The sequence below is a fragment of the Monopterus albus genome, unplaced genomic scaffold (genome assembly GCF_001952655.1).
Source record: "Monopterus albus unplaced genomic scaffold, M_albus_1.0 scaffold34.1, whole genome shotgun sequence".
Lineage (NCBI taxonomy): Eukaryota > Metazoa > Chordata > Actinopteri > Synbranchiformes > Synbranchidae > Monopterus > Monopterus albus.
Window position 1 is genome coordinate 650,805 of NW_018127914.1, and position 16,487 is coordinate 667,291.

General features: G+C 41.1%; 1 protein-coding gene across 1 annotated transcript in view; it reads right to left on the reverse strand.

Annotated features, from left to right (window-relative positions):
* Positions 1–7,920, reverse strand: part of jarid2b (jumonji and AT-rich interaction domain containing 2b) — a 102,974-nt gene extending 95,054 nt beyond the window's left edge. The window contains exon 1 of the mRNA XM_020597488.1: positions 7,346–7,920. Within this exon, the coding sequence (XP_020453144.1) occupies positions 7,346–7,390 (45 nt within the window). The 5' untranslated portion in view covers positions 7,391–7,920. The remainder of the gene's footprint in view (positions 1–7,345) is intronic.
* Positions 7,921–16,487: the final 8,567 nt, after the last annotated feature.

The following is a 16,487-nucleotide window of genomic DNA, read 5'->3' on the forward strand; positions in this document are numbered from 1 at the left end:
AAAAACAAAACAAGGAAGCTTAAGATTTAACAGTCAGTCCTCTCTTTGTGGCACACACAATGAACTTGGTTTTCCTTTTGACATTTGTAAAACAGAAAATAAAATAGGCAAGTAATGTATGACCCATAATACTAAGGAATACAATATTCACACAGGAGGGTTCACATACTGTACTAAGATGTCTCTGTCCTCACTGCTCTCCGTGCCTCTGTGGTGCTGAAATACACACGCCACTGGTTACTATACATCCATTTTTCCTATTCATATTCTTATCAAGAGGAATAATGATTTTAATAAAGCTAAATCAAGTGCTTTATAAATGTTGTATCTGTCATTTAGTCTGACCACAGAAAAGTAGGAAAAAGTGAGCTCCCCTGAAAGCCGTGTTACAGTTCACACAATGCCAATCATCACTGCCTCCAGTTCTCTCACAGATGAGCTGGCACAGGAACCAGCACATCCGACAACTCGGCAGCAACACAAACCCTTCCCCCAAACCATGTTTCAGTATTAAAACATGCTCTGAAGCATGCAGTTTGGAAGGCATAATCTGTATGAGTGAGGGCCAGATGCAGTCACCACCAGTGACTGTAACCACTCATTTTCCCCTAAATCTGTCAAAAAAAACCCCACAAGATTTATAACTGCTATTCTGGCTTGAATCAGTAAGCTTTGTATTAAAATCTCTTTACACCACACCTACTGTTTTTTTAATCATTCAGCGATGACTGAAAAATAGAGCAATAGGCAGAAACAGTGGTCACCCAGCCACGTTGCTCCACTGACTCATTACTCCTCTGGTTAGGGAGATTGGGTGGATTGCCATCCTGAATTAAGGCCTCCCATGGAGGGGGCCAAGTGCTTGGTGACAAGGGTTGCATTTGAGAGCTCTTTAACGAAAGGGGAGGTCACTGTTTCACAACTAGCCATGCACATTAGAGAGCCACAAATGGCTGCTGTTTAAAAAAAAAAAAAAAAAAAAAAAAAGGGGGGGGGGGGGGGGGGGGCAAAATAAAATTTATAATTAAAAACTAAAAAAAAATACTCTCATGAGAGATTGCACAAGAGCGCAATTCACCAGCCAAGGCAGAACAGTGCCAACAAGGACCTGAATAGCATGGCCAGTGGCTTGTTGGCAGGACAAAACAAAACAAAAAAGGAATGATTGAGAGATTACTGCTGAAAGCTTGTGACACCATAACAGGTAACAACAATAACAGTTATGAATTTACACTGAATGGTAAAAGTGAAAAGGGTTCCCGGACTGAAATCAGATGACTGTGTACAGCTAGCCAGCTTCACGGAAAATGTGATAAGTCAGCATATAGGTTTAAGGGCAGAGAGCTTCAGGATTTCCTAATCTTAGTGCCACAATCAAGATGTCTTGTGATACTGCCTACAGAGTGTTACTGGCATGTTTTACAGCAAAACTGTGGTATTCCTGGCAGAAAGAGAGGAAGTAATGGAGGATCGATACTGACTGAGCCTCTGCTCTGTTGCTTCATCCCTTGAGGCTTAATTCACTGGATGTGTAAAGACTATGGTGTCACAATAGGGGATCAGATGGGATTGACCACAGGATGAAAATGTAAGGACTGTTTATTAAACTGATGTAGCCGAGAAGGAGAGCAGGAGGGGGAGCAAAGATCGGCCAAGAGGTTGTCTGAGAGATGTACATAATGGTTATTAAAAGCTAATGCCAGTCTAAGCTGCAAAAGCTTGGTGAGCTAAAAAAAAAAAAAAAGTCAAAAACAACCTAAAGCCTCCTTTTTAAGGGTTAAAGGGCTTAAAGCAAAGCCTAGGGCTAAGCTAAAATTTGAACTAGACAAGCACCTGTATATATGTAAGGCTATTTTGTATATTGTTCTAAAAATAAACATTTGACAAAGCTTGGAGAAAGATATTGCAAGTATATATAAAAAAAAAACAACTCAATTGTCATTCATTTTTTTTTTCATCATACTATTACTAAAATGTCCTTCATGGGCCCCCATAAAGCCTGCAAGGTCCAACCAAAGACAAAGGTAAAGTGTTGATTCAGCTTCATAGGGATCCTGAACGGATAACCACTCACTCGTTCACACGCACACAACGCATGAGTGAGCATGTGTGTTCTCACACACACAAACAGAGCTTCTCGGGGCCTGACCAGCTGTCTCACTCCCCCATCTCCATCCAAACCCACAGGAGGAGGAGGATATAAATCACTCGGCAGAAAGAACACACGCATGTGGTGTACGTGACACACACATACACACCCAGACCTGCATTGGCCAACCACAACCACACTATATCCAACCATCCTTTCTGTCCAACTACTGAAGCATATGCTGTAAAGCACACCTACACAAGCCTACGCACACACAGCAGATAACAAAGACAGTCACGCCCAGTTTTATGTCATTACGCCTGTAAACCTACGCTGCTGATACCACAAGACACCTCACAAGGCTGGCCTTAAAACCGGTTTCTCTCCCCTGCTGACTGACACGTAAGGACCTTTGCCTGTGCGTGTGAGAGTGTGTGCTGGTGCCAGCAAAGGTCCAGAGATTGTACTCAGCTGAAAAAAGGTCATATTGCATAATAGGAATTTATGTGGTGTGTGTGTGTGTGTGACATAATACTGTAGACAACAGATGTAAGAGAAGAAGAGAGAGGCAGAGCCGGTAAAAAGGGTGAAATAAGGAGAGAGACACTGTTTATGTCAGAGTAAAGAGCTGATGCATTTGGCTGCTGAACATCCTCTCCAAATTGAAGACGGCACCTCACACAGTCCCTGTAATGACGCAGTAAACTCTACTGGCAAAGCAGAATGTTTAAGAAAAAAAAAAGAACACAATCTCTTTTCCTCATTTCAACACAAACCTAATTTATACATATAGAAATAAGGCTGAATATAAAGAGGCTGGGCTAGCCAACTCTACTCCCTTTTCTGGCAGTGCTTGTCAATTCAGCAGAGAGATGAGACCAAAGGGACATGAGGCTGAGACTTTTGCGTGAGAAAGTCTAGCTCTTGGCTGGGTATATAGCACTCGTATGCTTTATACAAGCCTGCACAGTATGAGTGAGAGACACACACACACACACACACACACACACACACACACACTCCTGGTTTGTTTAAGATTGTTTTCCATTGTATAGAAATAAATAGCTAGCAATCTTAATCAGGACTTTTTATGTTCTTGGCATTTACTTTTATGCCATACTGAAGCAGACTGGCAACATAATCAAAGTAGCCCTGATATAAATTTTTACCCCCAGTGGTGGGAAAAAAGTAAACAGCTATAAAGCAGGGTGATATTACTTTCACATTAAAAGGTACTGCCCTCTGTTGCCTTTTCTTTAAGGCTGTTCATGCTACATCCTCCTGGCTTCAAACCTGAAAACTCAGTAAGGACAGTCATTCATTTGTGTAACGTGACGCTGATAAAATGATGAAGCACATATGCAGAGCACTTTATGATAGTGTCTTTTACAGGTGCCATGTGGGGTGTAACCATAGTGGGCAGACTCAAATGAACAGGCAGTAAAGCACTGCCTTCTCCACAATACACGTTGCTTTGCCAAAGTGACGAGGAGGTTGTAAAGTGAACCCTGCCATGTTGCACGCGTGAGGAGAAGGGAGCTGATGAAAGAAGAATTTGCATTGAAACATAAGGTTAAATGAAGCGCATTGAGGCTGAAGCACAGTGGGGAAAAAAAAAAACAACCCTGTGACCGTCTCTTCATGGTCCTACATGAGGCCCACATTTCATTTGGATGGCCCAAGAACAAGGGAGCGAGAAAGACAGACAGGGAGAGAGAGAGATAAAGAGAGGAAAAGGAGAAGAGGAGGGGGAGAGTGGGTGCCTTTGCACTCCCGTTCTGCCCCCACTCTCTATTTTTGTTTCCTCTTTTTGTGCACGCTCAACGCACACACTCACAGTGCAATGGATTTTCAACTTGGCCCTCATCAGTTGTGCGCCTGATGAAACAAACACTGACAGCCTCTTTACATTTGTAAAGGCCCCTGCAGCAGCTGTGCTTGTCCCACACACACCATGCATGCACATACACACAATCTTTGAATCAGAGACCTAGCCCCAGCTGGGGCCTACAGGAAGAGCAGACTGCACAAAATGGCCCTGGCTGCACTGAACTGCACTCTGCTGTGCTCTCCTGCTATTCTCGCTTACACGCATTCACAAACACACACACACACACAGTGCGTGTCATGTTTCGTTACACAAAACAACGCTGCCACACGTTACCTTAGCCATTACACAGCACCTAGCCCTCAACCTCTCACTTGAAAGGCACCAACAAAGTAATAAAATAAGCCCACAAAAATGCATTTTCATCATTTGAATGGAAGCAGAGACAGACAGTGTGCCCACTTGCTCCTGCAGCATCGCTCAACCTGATGATAATGACAATGCATCTTTGAAGAAAAAAAAAAAAAACTGACAGAGCAGTTTGGCTTGCTTTTGATTCTGCTCACTGACATCCATCAATCATAGAGGAAAATGGTAAATGCCTTGCCTTGTTTGTTTTATTAAAGACTCATCCACCTTTTTTCAATCATTTAATGACTGATGAATTTTAATATCACTCACAGATAGTGGCTGTTTGTTGGGTGCAGAAGGTGAGGGTGGAGGGGTAACAACTCGTACTCATGTTTCAGGGGAAATGGTTAAGCCGTGCGACTGATTTGGTCCAGGCCAGACTTTATACATCAACTGCAGCTGTCCAAAATACATGACAGATGTGACACACATGCACACTCACACACAGGCCCGAAACGTGCATCCTATAGTCAGACACACAATATTTCCACAGCCCTAATGCTCTGGCTCCAGTTCTAATTAGAAGACCAGATTTAAAAAAAAAGCCCTTCCAATTTTAGACTGTGACACTGTTGACCACCACTGTCTGGCTCAATTTTAAACTGGGACTTTTGTTTCAGTTACTCATTATTTTGATGGTACATCCTGTTTCCTCAGTTCAGAGGAAAACTACAAACAACCTGACGGGCTCGAAAACTTTCAACATTCAATTCAGTTTCATCAACATGCAGTATGTGACATTACTGGAATTGCTACAACTGTAACCTAGTCATAGAGAAAAATGACTGTCATGGATTTAAAAAGCTGACACCAACTACGGCAAAGGACACTATGGGATGTTGTTCACTGTGCCTCAGTCTTCTATATTAGATTTACTTTTTCAGTCATTTTAAAACAGCTGTCTTCTTTGGGATGATACATTTGTGTTGCTTTCCAACAAATAAATGTTGATGCCAATACATTTCAGCACATTATGTTACTGGCAACCATGCTGTGTTGAAAGCTGACAAATGTATGAGGAAACACAGATGTATTTCAAGTTGCTTTATTTTTTGCTCTGGGGACTTCTCTCCATTATATTTTTATTCAAGGAACTGGGCCAGAGAGGGTGTACCAATAGGGGTGGATCGAAAGCCCAATGACATGCTCTTCTGGAATGGATGTTTCTAATTGTGATATTTATTTGCTGAGGAAATTTACGATTGTTACGAGGTAGAAACCACATGGACACTTTTCTGTACTTTAACTGCTTACAAATTCTGTGTATTTCATTCAGAAGAGATGTTGAGAGAAATCTGAAGAGGAAATCTTCTGAAGGGACTCGAACCTCTTTGTATTCTGATTGTTCGCCTGCTCCTACAAACCTGTTGCTCCCTTTTGCGACATTTCCTTTGAGCACTAAGATTAATACGGTAAATGGTTCTGTTTTTGATTTGCTCGGTCACAAAACGATCTGCGGGAGGAAACAGACTTTATTTAGAGAGACACCACATGTTGTTTGGATGGGGGCGGGGGGCGGTGAGCTCTGCTTATTTCAGCTTCAGCGGGGTTATGATGTATCCTCCTGCATTTACACTCAATGTGCTCCTCGGAGCTAGTTGCGATCATTAACAGCAACAATGTATACATCCATCAAAGAAGCGCAACAAACTTTTGCGCCCAACGCACAGTCTTCATGACAAATGATGTGCAACTTAGCAGACCATGTGCTGAGCCATTCACACTTCACAAGATTAAAAGTCCTTGTTTCGTTCAAGAAGGAAGACAAATATGCGTCCAGCAGATCAAAGCCTGACCTGAGATTATAATTTAAACCCTGTTGAGACTGAACTCTTATATTTCACAGCCCCCTTCGCCATAAATTCACCAGTGTTACTTGCAGAAAGAAAATGGTTGCTTCTTGGTATCGCTTCATACATGAGCCTCTGCAATGCGACTGCACACAGCCGCTTTAAAAGCCTGGATCATTCAGAAACTGTGCTCAGTCACACCGACCATGTAATGTGCTGTTTACGTGTGCTCGGTCCGAGGACGCGACCCAAAAGGCTTGGAAGCTAATTCTCCGTAGCATTGCAGAAAACGGAGGTATCACTCAGCGGGCTGCTGCAATATCTGCTGGCTCACAGAGGTCACACGGAGATCTGCAGAATTACTGGAACCCTGGCGGACTTAAAACACATAGGACGACTAATTGCAACGACAACCGAGTAATAATAAAAACCATGCCGTTTCAAATGGTGGAAATTGAACGAATATGCTGAATTTCGTGACCCCCTTTCCTGCAGCTCTGCCTCACTCTTCATGGAGAGAATTAAAGAGCCACAACAGTCCGCGAAACATGTCGGTTTGCCAGCCCCACAGCAACAAATACACAACACCAGCAGACGCAGCGTTATCTTGAACATGAACTCTATAGAAACACTGGCCATAACAATGGCTTTACATATATATTCTCAAGGTAAGAGCTCAGTTTAAAGCGGTGATAAAATGCTCAGCATGGGACGAAATGGAACCCGAAATACTGGAGCCATGGCCGACAGGCTCGTCTTCACGGCTCTGAATAGGAAGAAATGGGGCGCGAACAAAAGCCTTTTCTGGAAACAGTTTGTCAAGTCCTTTAATTTAAAACATTTTGTAACCTTATCACATAGGCAGGTACACTATTCATCCCCACAGCAACGCGTTTAAACGAGTTAAAACGAGCGAAGCAATCCACCAAAGCAGCCGTATTCAAATAGCCTAAAACATGTCTGGTGTCGAAGAAACGCTGCAACACAGACATTGAATAAACATTGCTGTCTCTTTAAATATAAAACATGTAACTGTTAACACGCTGAGGTAACTTATAGCCGTCACCTTTTCAATGATATCTGACCTAAATAAGACACAAGCTGCCTGACGGTAATCTTCACCGTCTGCGATGAAAGTTTATGCATTTTCATCGAGACGAGCACCGCAAACTTGAATAGAGCGACTGCATTTCTTAGCATTTTAAGCAAAGATATGATTATACTTACATATTTCTTCTGAATGATATTCCTCTTAGGTCTTTCCTTGCTCATTATGCAATCCCCAAAAAATGTTTGGCTATAAAGAGAATGGCCACATGAATTTCTTTCTTTGACTCTCGCCTCTCCCGGAGCCACCACCAAATGACGATTTAAATCCCCGGCTCTGTAGGAAAACCACCTCTGGCTTCGCACAATCCTCCTTCGGTGTTTCCCTTAAACCCTTCGGATATAAATCCCAAAAATTCAAGGGTCGACGACGGACAGAGACGGACTGAACCCCAACTCACTCGGGGATAACATAGTCAAAACAAATGCACAACAATAACTTCCATTCGCCAGAACAGCTCGGCTTCTCGTCTCTGCGCACTCACTCCCGGCTCTTTTCAAATGCATGAATATACTTGAGGTGGAGTCAACAAGAGTTACATCTTGTTTGAGGTGAAGACACGATGAGAAATTAATAAATAAAATGGAAAATAAAACGTTAGGTGTCGCGTCTTTTTTTTCGGCTGGAGCCTACGGTCGACGAGAGCTCTCCAGCGGCACTGCTGTACTGACTGAGCAGCTCCTTTCTTTCCTTTCCTCAGCCCCTCAGCCTATCACGTCCTCCTCCCTTCAGCGGCAACTTCAAAATCCCACCGAGGGATCGACGAGCACGGAACAGGAGCTAATGTTCCTGTAACCTATTCATTTATGGGCTTAAGGTCATTGGAAAGGGCAGTTTATAGTGATCTTACATTAAATAGAGCGTTTAAATTCGTATAAGTTTTGAGGCTTCGTGCTTCTGTGGCCTTGTATGGAGACAGTCGAGTGTGCACTTCCCGCATGATGGTAGCAGGCCCGTTTAAATCGTAATATTCCTTCATTCAGATTGAAATAATGTATCTACAGAGTATAAGTTCAATGAGAAGTGCTCTTCTATAGTTTTTCCTACCATGATGTTATAAGGAGATTACTATTTTCATTATTATCTATTATTATTTACATCTATCTAGGCTACTGTCTTTTACATGTAAAGCAAAAATATATCAATTTCAAACAAGCTAAATGAAGAAATCTCAGAAATAACTAGAGGACAAACAAAATAAGGGTTCTCAAATGAAATAGTCATGTAAATGGCAGAGCCCCAACCCCCACCCGTCACACCACCCCAACAACCTTTAACCATGTGGTTAAACATTAGAACATTACTTTGCAATGCATTTTATAAAATGTTGTCCTTAATCTGAGAAAACCTTAGACTGAGAATTGTAGGATTTGAAATGCGGATCCCCCAGTTCAGCCACACACCGTGCATAACTACTACTTTCATGCTTGAATTATGAAAAAATATATTAAGATTGTTCTTACTTTTAAATTTGTGCTAAAAATTAAATCTATTTTAGTTTTTGTTGTTGTTGTTGTTGTTTACAGAGTTCTGTTTTATTTATTTATTTGTCCACACATGGATGCCATGCAACAAAGGAGTAAAAAGGGGTTTGAAGCCACAGCTCACAATAAGGAATATCATGTCTTTGTTTTTTATGTTGAATCTATATACGATACCATTTGTTTTTGTAGGCATGTGTAAAGTCAGAATTGATAGTTGAAATGATCATTAATGTGTTATTCTAGTCATATATTTGTTTGGCTGTTTAAGAATGTTATTACACTTAAAACATCTTTGAATTAATACAATATATATCTCCTAGCTTTCACAGATGTGCCTGAAGCATTTTTGGCATGGTTCACACATTCAGCCATCTTGGACAGAGGGTGTAGGCAATCAAACACTTTATGAAATGCAAAATATTGCAATGGATCTACTGATACTGCCCACACCTGGTTTAGAGTGCTTTGTAATAATCTAACCAAAAATGGACTTAAATTAACTGTCCACAAATGTGGATGCATTTTTGTACAGGTGATATTCATAGTTTTGTGTTATCCACTCAGCTCTGACTGTTAGCTGACTGGGTGCCCTCATCCCCCTCACTAGAAGTGGGCTCACTGTGTGATTAATATACTGAGTGGGACAGTTGCTTTATGCTCCCCTGTGTGTATGTGTGTGAATAGAACTCTAACTATACCACAGTTTAACCTATCAAAGCTGTGACCAGAGCAGGTTATATAAAAACTGCATCAAACCTGTCTGTAGGTCCACAACTCTTGTGTTTTACAATTACTAGATAAATTGCCATGAAAATTTGTGTAGACATTCATGGTTACAAGAGGATCGATGGTACAGACGTAAGGTCCCTTTGACTTTCCTCTCTAGTGCCACCATGAGTCACATTTTTGATATTTTGGGAAATGTTTTCACTACTATTGGATGGATTGTGAGGAAACTGGTGCAGATACCAATTGCACCCAGAGGATGAATCCTAATGGCTTTGCTGATCCCTTCACTTTTGATCTAACATCATTAATTTATGTAATCCTGTGGTTTATGACCAAATACTTGCACAACTTAATGACCTTTCCAACAGCCACATCTGTGTTTTGTGTTTATTAGCAAATGTTATACTGCTAACATACTGCCTGAGTTCCAGCATATGCCACGGTGAATCAGGTGATCTATTGGCTGGGTTTGGGTTATTTTAACAGGTGGCATTACTTCAGTGTTACTCCTAATTCAGCATCACCAGGAAAGATAATCCTGCAGAGTTGAGGGCACTGAATGTGATTTCACTATGGTCTTGTTTGAGACTTCAAAAGTTTACTACACTGTCATATGAGGGTGCTTCTTCCTGCTTCACCATTAATCTGAGACTGCTTAGCACTGCAGCAGAACCTGGACTGGCTCCACCTTAGATTGACCACACACAGTCACATCCACAGGTAATTTCAAGTGTAAAATTCACATTACCTGCATGTTTTTGCACTGTGGGAGGATGCCAGTTGTTTAAAGCAGCTTCAGCATCTCACTGAAAAGTAGAACTTTAAGCAATCACCAGCATCTCCACAATATTACCGATTTCATTATCATTCATATAACGAGGAAGAGCTATTGATTTCTCTGCTGCGCTTGATGCAGAGATTTAGCAAAAGGTGCCAAATGATCAAAGCACTGAACTTAGCCATGAATGAATGAACAAAGACACGAAATCAATAGCTTATGGGTCAGTAAGTCTAAGTGAGGCTTGTAGATGGCATGATATTTATGTAGCCACCCTTTATAATGCCTGAAAAATATAAACAGAAATGCTGAAGATCAGTAGAAATCTATAAATGATACCGCATGGGTGGTATGAGTGTGACAGTTTAGAGGAGGTGTAATGGTATATGATTTTATTAAAAGCTGATCATATTCACATTTACTGTGTGGAAAAAAAAGAATCCTAATCCTTTATTTTCTAGTGGGAATATAATATAATATGTATAATTACAGAGTGTTTATATGAACCTATTCTTTTAGTCCTCTAGTCAATGATGTCTTGCCTTCTGACAGTGTGAGGGTGGGGCAGGCTTTTGAGATGAGACTGTGGAAAACACTTCCTTTAGCCCCCATCACTGTGCACTCTCAGGGGGTTTAAGGGGGTTTACCAGGGTCTTGTGTGTGGCTGGTACTGACATTTAGACCCACATGAATCAATGAGGCAAACTGTGGAGGGATGTCTGAATTTCACAGCAGCCATCATCACGCTTCACACTTAGCACACGCCATATACAGGCAAAAAAGGTTTCAGTCTTTTTATTTATTTATTTTTTTCAGGTATATGCCTTTATTTTGTTATTTTTACAAGGTAAGTGGGTTGTAGTGAGGCAGACAGGAAAGAGGGGAGACATAGGAGCAGACCTGTGACATAGGTTGGCAGCCAGACTTGCACTGCAGGCTTCGCACACACACTGTAACCGTTGGTCTATGGGGCACCGCAGGTTTCATGGTCCTAGAGACATTTTTAACCTATTTACAAACACAGATTAAAAGAGTCAGGGAACAACTGTAAACCTGTAACTATAGCAAACTCCAGTGTTTTAATGACATGTACACTGATGGTAATATAGCAGGCATGCATTTAATCAGGGGTTTGTTTTTTATGTAAGTACAAGCACAAGAGGCCAAGAGTGTGTTTGTCTCATTGTTTTTGTGTGTGTCCTAGAAGGAACAGGTTTCAGTAGTGCTGTTTGGAGTTCTCAGCACTTGTGTAAATAGCTGAGACATTTACACCAATGGATTTAAGAATATGTGTGTGTTTGTGTGTGTCCATATGTGTGTGATGCAGAAGGCCAGGGACTGATTAGAGCTTTCACTCTCAATGTGGTTAATTGCCCAGTGAGGCTTAGCAGACGGTGCTGGCTAGATTGATGTCCCATAGCCAAGAAGAAGTGGTGTGTTTGTGTGTGTGTGTGTGTGTGTGTGTGTGATTTACTGGATGACATGGATGGGTTGGGGGGCAACAAATCCCAAATTACTGTTGAAAGATTGAATGGTTAAATATTTCACTCTGTGAAAATAAAGCCAAAGGATTTACCTGAAAAAAAAGAAAGAAAACGTCAAGTGAGTGTAATCACATCTGCTCAAAATGAAAGAGGAAATAAAGAAAGGAAAATTCTCAGCTATGTCACCTTTTGTTCTATGTCACAGTAAATAAAAGTGATTAGTTTTTTTTACAGCAAGTACTGCCTCCCCTTTTAGAAGAGGCTTCCTCTGAGTTAAGCTTGACATTGACCTATGTTTTAATCACACGTCAGTTCCCACGAACATTTGTTTCAAATCCAAACTCATGTGTCTCTGCATTTAGGAGACATGCTAAAATTGCTACAGCAGCTTTAATAGAAATCATTTTTAAAATCTTGTCAAAAGTTCCTGGCAGTTTGAATGTTCATATAAATGTTAGCACTGCAATGGAATAGAATAAGAGTTTGAAAAAGAAATTGCATTTGCTCTGTGGCATCCCCTGTTATTTATTTATTTTAAAATTAATTTTCTGTTGCATGTTAATAAAATGATGTTTCTGGTTCAAAAAGAGGGGTAGGGAGGTACTTGTGTGGGGGGGATGGTTGGAATTAAGTTTCTGAATGTGATACAATGGGACAGCAACAAGCGAGCCACAGCGCTGGCGGGGGGTTGGCGTGGATAATGAAGCAGTAGAATCACGTTCTCTCATCTACATGAAGGTGGCTAAAGCTTTAAGTAGGCTAACATGAGCACCAGGGATATTTAATACTACATATAAAACAAAGAGAGGAGAGAAGGAATTGTCACATTTTACATTGAAAACACAATGTACCTAGATTAGTTAAATAATTTTATATTCAGGGTTGTTGCTGGGCCTAAAGAAGAAATACCTACAGCTCATTGTAGAAGAATCTCAAGGTAATTCTGACTTATTTTTTTAAATAAATGTTAAAATAATGTCAATAAATTATCACTGCAAACCATTTTACAAGTCTTTTGTGCGCTGCTATTATACAAGATAGGAGTCAAGAATACCTTAACAAAGAGAACAAATTTTGAAATGATAAAATGTGGTATAAGTATTTTACAGTAGTTTTAGTCACACAGGGTTTTATTGTCACTGGGCTTTTATTCTGGTTTCAGGAATTCTCATGAAGTAATCTTGAAGGGACTCTTTTTGTGTTACGTGGATGCCCTGGTGATGATGATGGTAGACAGTTGGGGGTCGTGATGGCTTTAAATTACTCTGCTGAAACTGGAATTTTATAAGTTCTCTCATTAACGTGAGGTTTATATTCTTCACTGCCACCACACCTCTCCTTTTCTACTGTTCAGGGACTTGTTGAGATCACAAACACAATTTATTTTTATCCCCCTCCTCGACCCCCCCACACCCCTTTTCAGCATAAACACACACAGAGGGACCCCCCTGCCCCAAAGGGACTTGAGAGTCCCCACTCTACTAGCATGGATAATTGGACACCTTCAGCATGAGAAATCCCCTGCCGAAACAAAACAGGCACCAGCGGTGTCGACTTGTATCAGGTTTGTCAAATATAAGTGCAACAGTGAGGATGAGACAAAGACAAACAAAGGCTCAGTTGAACCTTAACTACAAGCTAGAATTGAAAGATAACCCCTTTGGCATAGTTTTTTTCTGATTCAATTCACATGTTGAATATCTCACTTCCTGACCCGTGGTGTGGTACGGTCGGATCAGCAGGAGGAATATCCACACCCTCAGGCTCCAGGGTAAAGTTGTCCTCAGGGCATGTAACTAGAATCAGCACGCTCTTCACTGTGCCCTAAGTTGGCCCATCTGGAAGCTAAATGCAAAACTGTCTGAAGATCAGGGTCAAGGGAAGACTTGCCCTTATTTATGCCCCCAGGGCAGTTGTTGTTTGTCACTAATGAGGCAGATCTTCCTCGCCTGGCAACTGCAAAACCTCATTTGTCTAACCTGGCAAACTGCAGACTTTCAGTGGGAAAAAAGATGTTAAAATGATTTGGAAAAATGAGAAATGCATAAGCATTATCCATAGTCAGGTCATTTAAAGGTATAACATTTTCTTGTTTCTTCACTAAGTAGCCTTTACACCTATTGGCAATGTTTCTTTGGCGATTTCCCATGATGTGATTTCTCACCAAAGAGCTTCAATTATGTCATTATAAAAAATGTCTCTGTTTTGTTTCACATATGTTTTGAAATTTAATAATGTCACCACGTGGATCTCATTCATGAACAATCTTCTTTTTGCAGTCTGTGTTTACTCGTCTGTTCCTCTGGAAGTATTCTTTCTCCATTCAGGTTGACATCACTCAACACTCGTTCTTGTTCCTCAACACTTGTTCCTCTTTCTTACTTCAAACCAGCCTGGACTGGAGTATGGTGTGAATGAGTAGCTAAGCATGAATCACTCATGAGGAACAAGCAGTGTTGTAGCGTTGCCAGGTCCCTTGTGTGCATCTAGCCACACAGAGCGTAATAGTGTTCAGTCACAAAGGTTCTATAGCCCAGGAGTGACTGGCTGACTCATATGGGTCAAGACCTGCCACAGGTGGGGGATCCCAGGCTGAATAACCTCCCCCCATGATGGTAGGCAGCCATAGCCTTGGCACCCCTTTTCACCCACCCGGGACACCTGCACCGGACTTAAAAGCCATCCCTCTCTGATGCTTTGAGAGCATGAGCAGCTAGAGGGAAAGGACACTGGGAAGAACGAAGCAAGAGAGAAAGAAACAGAGTTGGATGGGTCACAGCAGGGGCTGCCACAGTCAGATACATGCAGAAACAAAGTAACACAAACTCGAGCCACAGCAGGGGAACAGCTGGAGCACACAGGGACAGCTGCCTGGGTGGTCTGAGAAGGAGAGAAAAAGAGGAGAAATGAATGAGAATGAAAGAGGGGGGGGGGTTAGGATAGACATGTTGAAAATGGAGGCTATTAGAGGTGGTACAGAGAAAGAAAACAAGAAGGGAAAAAACAACTGAGGAAAAGTAGCTACTTGTGAATGTCCCTGCAATTATGGAAAATTGATATACATCAATATCTAATTATTCCTCGAAGCCCTTGCACCAAAAGCCCCATTCTAAGCAGCAGTATAATTCAAAATGCAATTCTGTGTAAAACAAATTACTATGTATTTGAAATTGATGACAAAAGTTTCAAATAGGTGTTTTAATCCAGCTGGTGTTATCAGAACAATTTCATTATTCTTTTGCATTTACCAAAGTTAGAGTGTTTAGGTATTAGGAGAGCATTTGATAACCTCGCTTACACACAGTATGCCAATATCCCTTTGTTTTTGCATTGGAGGCTTATCACACCAACATGGTTTGCATGATAAAAAAGAAGGTAAGTCATGAGGGAGGTCCTGCACATTTGCATATCCCCCGGGTGCATGGTGTAATTTAGCTACATATGTCCCTTCCCTAATAGGCTGGAGTTGGTTTAACGCAAGGCTTGTGTTTTTGGAAGCGACCTTGCTTGATTGTTTATTCGGATTCACAGCTCTACTCTGATTTGCAATTGAAAGGCACATAATTGTACTTGAACTAACTGAATAACTATAGGTTTTTTTAAGAGGGTATGTGGGGGATAATGGGGTTTTTTTGTACACTGGATTCAAGCCAGTCATCCCCGAGTGTCATCTACTCCTTAGGATATCCTTCACATAGCAGTACCTCTCCTTTTATTCAGTGTTTTATTCGATATGGTAAAAAAAAAAAACATACATAAAGATACAGTGCATGTGACTATGAAGTCGGCCTGATTACTCATGCTAACTTGACCAGTATCGCATTCCAGTGAATTAATAATGTTACTAATGTGCCTCCATGTTTCCCATGGCAATACCTAATAAATCTGACTCAAACAAATGGAAATATATTCATGATATGCATTCACTTATTCTGCACTAAATTTGACATTCTTCTTTCAAACCCACAGACTCTGACAACATTAGTAGAGCTGATACTGTACATCTCCAACCAGAAACCACCCTAAATTGTTCCTGGTCATAGCCTGCTGCCTGTCTCCTATACAGTATCTGACTATCACAATTTGCCTCTCAAATGCTCTGGTGTATGATGTTACAGCTCCCCGTTTTTGAAAATGCATATCCCACTGATGCAAGAAGTCTCGTGTGTGTTAATCCCAACTTGTTATCCATGGCATCAAACCCAATTTACCAAGATTTAACATCAATTCTCTGTTCAATGGAGAGGAAAAGTGCTGAATATGAATTAATGTTATTTTTTAATCTTTATTAATAATTACCCAGCCACTCCTGCAAAACACTTTCTACCTCTCTCTGCCTGATATTAAACTAGATTAGGACGACTAAAAGGTTAATGAGATTCCCTTCTTTTGAACTAACTGTACCTTTTTTCTTCCTTTCAGAGGAAGCCATAAACATCCTCCCTGTAATAAAAAAAAATGGCGATTATGCCAATGATATTAATTATCATTACTTTCAATTACTACACCCAGCCGGGCCCTGTCGGTTATGAGGGCAGCTCCCTGTGGAGGAGATGCCACCCGCCGCTGCACATTCATTAGCTAAGCCGAGTGATTGTGTGATTTTCACTCTCCTTCTCAAACTCTGGCTTTCTTATTCTTCCCTTCCTCTCTCCTTCCTTGCCCACTTTCCATGCCACAGATTTTACAGATTCCTCACTTCCATTTCTCTTTACCTCTTTCCTTCCCTCACCCTCTTGTTTTTTTTTTTCTTCTTCGTGTTCTTTCCCATCTTGATTCTTTGCTT